The 7,769-nt window shown below is 32.8% G+C and overlaps 1 protein-coding gene across 1 annotated transcript; it reads right to left on the reverse strand.

Moving 5' to 3' along the window:
* Nucleotides 1–2,331: 2,331 nt before the first annotated feature.
* On the reverse strand, nucleotides 2,332–5,125 carry LOC144997304 (U2 small nuclear ribonucleoprotein auxiliary factor-like protein). Its single transcript, XM_078957172.1, has 7 exons — nucleotides 4,798–5,125; nucleotides 4,173–4,284; nucleotides 3,595–3,756; nucleotides 3,243–3,289; nucleotides 3,020–3,137; nucleotides 2,703–2,769; nucleotides 2,332–2,506 (listed from the first exon to the last, which is right to left on the reverse strand). Exons 1-7 carry the CDS (start codon nucleotides 4,987–4,989, stop codon nucleotides 2,458–2,460), a joined length of 747 nt encoding a protein of 248 aa, XP_078813298.1. The 5' UTR covers nucleotides 4,990–5,125; the 3' UTR covers nucleotides 2,332–2,457.
* Between the last annotated feature and the right edge of the window lie 2,644 nt (nucleotides 5,126–7,769).

Here is a 7,769-nt window from a genome sequence, read left to right on the forward strand (position 1 = left end):
ACCGAACACACATCGACATTAACGACGATCCGCTAGATCTTGAAAACGACAACCTCTTCGTCGGCCCGTTGGAAGAAATAAAGCAAAAAGAACAACTTCAACATCTTCAAATTCTAGTGTTATGGATATGTTTGACGATAAATTTGATCGATATGTGCAACTTCAAGAAACGAAGGCCGAGGTGATGACTCGGATGGAGCAAAAAATGATTGAAGCACAAACATCATTTCAAGAGGCACAAACGATGATCCAAACAAAAACCAATATGGAAATCTTGAAAATGAAAGTAGACGACCTCGACGGCGAAGACTTGGAACTTTTCTTCGAGATGAAAGAGTCGGTTCGAACCCGACGTAGGCGTATGAGATAGTTTATTTTATTTATGGTTGCAATTTTTAGTTTTTTTTAATGTTTTTTTTTTATTTTACGTGATGTAATTTTTATATATATATATTTTTTTATTTCAATTAATGCAGTTTTTATTTAATGTAATTTGGTCTTTTTAATGGAAAACTAGTATTAAAAAAACATTTTAATGTATTTTTGAATTAAATTTAAATAAAAAAATGAGGTGGAGTCGTGTGTTTAGTGGTAGAGATTGTGGTGCTGATGTGACACCCACCACATATATGGTATGTGGTGGATATAATTGATGATCTTAATAATTTGTTCTCTTTATTTGGTTTCATTACCGTTATCTAACGGTCACTTTTCAAATAGAATAAGAATATGAGCGTTTGTGTAACGATCGAATAACCCAAATATTTATAGTAACATATTATGTATCAAACACTCACTTTTCTATTTCATTCTCATACCCCCCCATTCTCATTCTCTTTCTCTATTATGTCGTTGTCTTCAATACATACTCCCATCACCTTCTAATCCTTTATAGTTCTCAACAATCTTCTAGTATGTTCTAGTAATTTCGGTATTCATAGATGTTACTTTATTGACGATTATGTTATTTAAAACAACTTGTTTAGCAACCATATTTTATGGTTTTATCCAACCCCTAGATCTATAAGCGTATATACGCTTTTCTCAGTTTATTTGAATTCCATTTCTCAAAAGAAAAACAAAATCATGTATTTGATCGCCTTAAGTTTAGATCTTTGTAAAGTTTTTTCAATTAAAGGAAAAAATATTACATGGATTTGGGCTAAGAAAGTCTCTAAAGAAATTAGTGAGTATGACATTCACCGTAAAACAATTCCAGAACTTGAAAAGTGTATGACTTCGGTCTTCATGTATATACTTCTTAGTTGTTGCCTTTCTGCTTACGAAAGAAGTGGAAAATCTGACCTTAGATTCACGAGATTTGGCTAGATGGGCAGTTAGAAATTCGAGATTTATCCAGTAGAAACTCTCGAAAGTTCTCAAGTCACTTCTTTATGTTTTAACTAAAGCGCTTGGTCATAGGCGTGTATGACCCATTTGGCAATGTTGCTTGGGATTAGAAAAAAGGATTAAAAGCATTTTGTAGATCCTTGTTGATGGTAGACCCTCGATTGAGTTTCTCCTTAGTTGCTTCCATGTGAAAATGATGTTTCAACTTGGTAAACATTGATGTTACTCTTCAGTCATCAACAAGCATGTGTTGTCGGATGGCCTAAAGTGAAGTGGAGGTGGGGATGTGGAATGAACTAGTTTAAGAAGATTCTTGGATACCCTTTATTAGTATATTTACACATAATACACAAATGTATTGTTATAGAATGCTATGACAACATTGTACTTTCCACTTGTATATTCAGACATTGGAAATATGTATGGTTATAGAATGCTATACTTGAAAATTCAATTTCAAGAAAGTAATGATTAGATGCTAAAAATGTTACAAAAAATTATTATACAAAAAACATAAATGTTTAATGTTTTAATAACTAATCTTCTTTGTCTTATGGTATCCTTTGCTTTAGTTTTTGTTTTTACTTTATATTCTTTATTTAATCATTCAATCTAGTAAAGATAAGGTCATTAATATAAGTTTTTTAAGAAAAAAATATTTAGTTCTAATGTAATATTAGGTAATATTATTTGGTTATAGCTATTCATATGGATTGATTTAGTAAAATCATAGTGTATAATTAGGATAAATTATATTAAATATAACTTTATCTTTATTTGTCGATTGCCTATTCTTAATCCTACTACATATAAACTTTTTTGCTATACTTGGCTGACTATCATTTACTTTTATATTTATGGAGTTGAAAAAAAAAATCATTGATTGTTGATAATATATTATGCATAACTCTGTAAATTTAAAAGACCTATTTGTAAGCTTTAGAGAGCTACTTTGCTTATTTACATAAAACAACAAAGAAATTACAGAAAAAAAAACGATAAAAATGGTATTTTAATCATTCAACATAACTTACATAAATGAAGCTAACACCTCAAAGAACATTTACAAAGCATAAACCAATATTTCTAATTTACATATCATCTGATCTAATCATCTTCATCAATATCTCGTAGAAGAGCCCCTCTTACCTTTGATCTGCCATTTGTTAATTTATAACTTGTCAAAATACAATAACGCTATTATATAGCAAGAAATAACAACGCATTTTTATTTATTTGTTTAGGAGTAAATAAGCAATAAAATTTTCTTTTGTCCCAAATATGTGTGAAAGTACACTAACCACTTTCTCTATAAATTAAAATTTTATATACGCGATCTTAACATCACAAACCTGCGATGAGCTGGCACCACACGTTTAGAAGCTTTCATGGGGCTTGGATTCTGATCAATTTGTACATCTGTCAACAAAAATAATAAATTATATAATACTTATCAATATAATATAATATAATACATTTGTTTATATTTATTGATAACATGTTAAAATGGTTTAAAAGTCAACCAAAGTATACTCAAGTCTTGACAACCTCGTAGCATATATATATATATATATATATATATATATATATATATATATATATATATATATATATATATATATATTAACTATCTATGAAAAGGGCATTTATGTCTTTTGCACACACACACCTGACACGCCATTGGGATTGGTAGCAGATAAAGTGTCTGAGGTTAATTTGTCATGAGATATGTGCCTTTTTGGATAATGTAGCCCATCAAGTTGTTTTTGAAAATGTTTACTCTTTTCCTGTTAAGTCACATGGAAATGGAAAATACCAAAAGAATTACTTAATACAGAAATAGTGAATTGGGAAATAAAACTAAGTGATTATTAAATAAATGATTTATTTACCTGTTCAGCTGAAAGCTTCTTTGTCAACTGATAACGACCCTCTTGCTCTAAAAATAAAATACAGTGTTTTTAAAATTTTATTAAAAAAAAAAAATGAAAGAGGGTAAATTTTTAGAAAGAAAGGACTTAATGGGGAAAGTCTTGTTTCCCTCTTATTTTGCATTAAGTTAAAAAGATACATTCATATTATATTATATATTACAGCATTGTACTTTACTTTGAAATATGAAGAAATGAAAAACAAAGCAATGAAGCACATTGGTATTTCTTGCATTTAACCAAAGAAACCAAAATTTCTGAAGGATAAAATACTTCATATATAAACAAATAATTGAAAGAAAAAAAAAATCACCTTGAATTAGCAACTTTTGATTTTTTTGATGTGCTTTGTAGAGATCAAGAGAAAGAATGGCCATGGTTTCATTTGCAGCAGTATCAACACACTTAAGCATAGATATAGAGATTCGGGGCATTCCTTTTGACTTTTGAGCAATAAGTCTAGCAGATTCAGGTCCTAAAATTTTAAAAATTTAAAAATTAGAAATTAAAAGAACATTAAAACATGATAAGATAAGGTTCCACATCTTTACAACCATCGATATTGTTGTATTGCATTTGACATGAATTAGACTGGGACTATGACCAAAATGGTGTGGTTGCTTAAAAAGACGTGAATGCCCTCATCATCAAAAAGAGAGAGGAAGACAGAACAAGTTGTACTGTGTTTGACATGCACTGGACTGGGAATAATGTCAATGAGACAAACTGCTAATTTTTGTCCCATCCAAAATCATGGAACAAAGTTTCAAATTTTATAATGGATTTTCGTAAAATGAGAATATAAAGGATATAGAGAAAGCATGAAAGAATAAAGTTAAATAACAGAAAGGTAAGGATCCAGGAAATTAGTAATTAGTAATTAGTAATTACCATCTGATTTTGATTTTCCCTCCAAAACAAGCTTCACATCCCCAAACTTTATGGAATTAACAAGGTATTCCAGAAACTCAGACCAAGAACCTCCAATTCCAATGTCATCCCTCTGTGTATAGAATCAAGGATTAATAAAAACTGGTTTGGATTTTGGATATATAATCACTTCATGTTATTATTATGATTACTCATTCATTACTAATAATTAGTTTATTGATAAGAATTAGGGTTAGTTTAAGAAAACTTGAGTATAAATAAGCCATTAGGGTTACTAAGGAAGCAGAAATCGAGTTTAGAACCCTAGGAGACCACTTACTTATCGAATTTAGGTTTTATGTATAGCTAACTAAAGGTAGAGAAGACAATCAGAACAATTGTAACCTGTAACCTTAGAACCATAGGATAAATATTCAATATACAAATTCATACGACAGAAATTTATGCTGTTATGATGGAGGGGCAAACACAAATGCAATATAACTTAAAGTTTAAAGCTTTGGAAATTATTGTTTCAAATTTATGTAAATTGATGTGCTGAATATCATGTATCTTTAGGAATTGGGATCGAATCAGCAAGACAAAAAGAAAATAGATAGCATATGATGTAGGATATAAGGCTAACCATATCATCGAGCTGCTCAATTGATCGAACTGCTGCAAAAGTACTTGAGAAAAAATCGGTGGCATGAAATGCGAGGTGAGAAGAGTCCGGCGCATGAACTTGGAACAAAAATGGACGGACGGGCGTCGACGTCGTTGCTGGCCATTCTACCTTCGGCTCGCCGAATAAGGGTTCGAAATCTTCTACTTCCATTTCAAAACAGAGAAATTTTCAACAAATATAAACAATAGCTTTAGAAGTTATGAAACTTGAATGCAGGTGTTAGGGTTTAAGAACATCTCCAACTTCAATTATTTTTAAAGTAAAATCGAATAAAACTATGCAAATAGTTTCATCTTCAACTCTATCAATTTTCAAAGGGCTCTTAATATTTTAAGAAATGTTCTGTTATATTTAAGTTCATTTTTATGTCACAAAAACTATACTTTGGGCAACAATAGTCATAATTGTTTTCTTTTCGATTTTATTCTTTTATGATATTTGGGGATGTTTTATTCTAGGAGTAGAGTATGTTTGGTTTGCTCATTTTTTTCCTTCCATCACACTCTTCTCTCCTATCTTATTTCGCTCGTAAACCAAGCTTGAAAGGGAGGGCTGCCACCTCCGTTCCAACCACTTTTAGCAACCCTTCCACCTTCTTTCTTCATTAATTGTCACTCAAACACCCCTCCCCTCTTGCTCGATTTTTATTGTTGCCGGAGACCAAAAACAGGTGAGCTTCTTGGCCAAGAGAAAATGAGCTAGAAACCCATCGTCTACCATCTCCTGCTCACCACCGTTCCAACCCTGCATTCGATTGTTAAGCAAACCCACGAGCATCCTTGAAGATCGTCGTTTCCCTCTTCCCCTTTCATTCACGTTTCTATCGGATCAGAAAAAAGAAGAAGCAACGAGGAGTTGCCGGAGTAACCCCTATCACCACTGTTAACCGGCTGTCGTTTTCGCTCCTTCTGTAACGCTCGTAGATTCGGGCTAGTCAATTTAGAGACGATAGGCGTCAAAAATGAATTTTTGATGAAAGATTATTTAGAATGAATAATCTTAACTAAGTTATAGTATATGTTACAAGGTTTCCGTGCATATAAAGAACGCCGAAATCCGAGTTATAACGAAGAAGTTATGACCTGTCGAAGTTTCGCGGCAGAACCGGCACGACGCTGAAAGACGTAAAAAGTGAATTTACGTTAGAGTGATATTTAGCCTTAGCAATCTAAACGAAAGTCGTAGAGTTCGTTAAACCATGAGCGTGCATAAAAAGAACGTCCAAATCTGACTTCGTATGAGGAAGTTATGATTTTTCTAAGTTTCGACTTAGCGGTATGCAGCCCGAATACTCGATTTGAGATCGAGCGGTTTTTAGCCGAAACAATCTAAACGAGAATCGAATATCTCATTAATTGTAGTGAAACGATGAAAAGATATGCGAAAATGGACATCGGATAAAGAAATTATGATTTTATAACGGAGTTTTCCTGTTCCGGCCTACTAAAAATAAATAATAAAAAATAAAGTCAAAATTAGCCGACGGAGTCTAAAAAAAAGTTGTAGAGCGTAGTCTCACCTACGCGGGGGTATAAAGAACGTCGAAAACGGAGTTCGTATGAGGAAGATATGAATTTTTGAAGTTTATTAAATATTTTTGATATTTAATTTAATTATAAATTAACCGATATTATCCATAAGGGGGAGTCAGCGATCTGATCCACATTACGCCCAATGTAATGTAAAGTTATGCCCAGCGTAAATGGGTTTCCAGCCCCCTATAAAAGGGTGTCGCGGGCAACCGACTTCTTTGCTCATTTCTTCCTTTTATCTCGCGTTTTTGCATCATTTTTCGTGCAAGAATTATCCCGAAGCCCCGATATCATTCCTGAGCCCTGAAGCAAGTCCCGAGGCCCCGAAGATCCCGAGAATTGAAATTCCCGAGTCGAAACTCTGTCCGCGAGGAGTTCGGTTTTTGTGAAGATCTTCCAGATCTACCGAAGAATACTACCTCTACAAGTCGTAGTGCTGTCCGATCATCTTCTGATCAAGTAAGTGTGTAGTTACCTTCTTCTAATGCATAAATATCAAGTATTTGCTATGAAATACGTGCTATGTGTATAATATAAAGTTGTTTATATGTGTGGGTGTATAGTCCCTTTCATAAACACGAGTATAATACAAGTATTGTTTGAATGTATTAAGTATATGTTTGGGTGAATGTGTAGTTACTTTCTTCTAACACATAAATATGAAGTATTTGTTATAAAATACGCGCTATGTGTTTATATATTGTTGTTTATTTGAGATGAGTGTGGAATGGATGTTTTATATAGTTTTTAAATGAGTTAAACTGTATATGTATTTTATATCTACAAATATGTTGGGTAGAACATGGGTAGATGAGATAGTTGGTATGTGATAAAATGATGTGGTATGAAAGATGCACTTAAGAATAATATTGGTAGATGCACCAAGTAATGAATGTCGTAATCCTGGCAGATGCGCTTATAGGATAATGTCAGCAAATGCGCCAAATAGAGAATGTCATAATACTAGCAGATGCGCTTATAGGATAATCCTGGCAGATGCGCTTATAGGATAATGTCGGCAGATGTGCCTAAAAGAGAATGTCATAAACCTGACAATCGCGCCTCATAGTGTATGAAGTAATCCTAGCAGAGGCGCTTAAAGGATGATGTTGGTAGATGCGCCTTATGTAGCAATATATTTTGTGCTAATTCCTTAGGTCAATCCTTAGGAATGAATGAATGAGGGGTAGTTGAATTCTTAAGGTAAAATCCTAAGAAATAAAGAAGATAATGGGGATGAGTAATTGGGTTGATTGTTTGATGGTTGAATATAATAATTATATTAATGTGGGTTGAAAACCCTATATGCTCACCAGGCTCCCAAGCCTGACCCACACAGTTTTCTTTATATCACAGGTATCGATACGAAGATATATTTCACGGAGAGATTAAAGGAGA

This window comes from Lactuca saligna, chromosome 5, assembly GCF_052625555.1.
Source record: "Lactuca saligna cultivar CGN05327 chromosome 5, ASM5262555v1, whole genome shotgun sequence".
NCBI classification, from domain to species: Eukaryota; Viridiplantae; Streptophyta; class Magnoliopsida; order Asterales; family Asteraceae; genus Lactuca; species Lactuca saligna.

Excerpts from the sequence above, each read along its gene's own strand:
- LOC144997304 (XM_078957172.1), bottom strand. The coding sequence starts at position 4,989 with ATGGAAGTAGAAGATTTCGAACCCTTATTCGGCGAGCCGAAGGTAGAA. Across the intron at positions 3,290-3,594 it reads TCAAAAGTTGCTAATTCAAG|AGCAAGAGGGTCGTTATCAG; the intron begins GTGATTTTTTTT and ends TTTTATTTTTAG. Across the intron at positions 3,138-3,242 it reads AGAAGCTTTCAGCTGAACAG|GAAAAGAGTAAACATTTTCA; the intron begins GTAAATAAATCA and ends GTGACTTAACAG.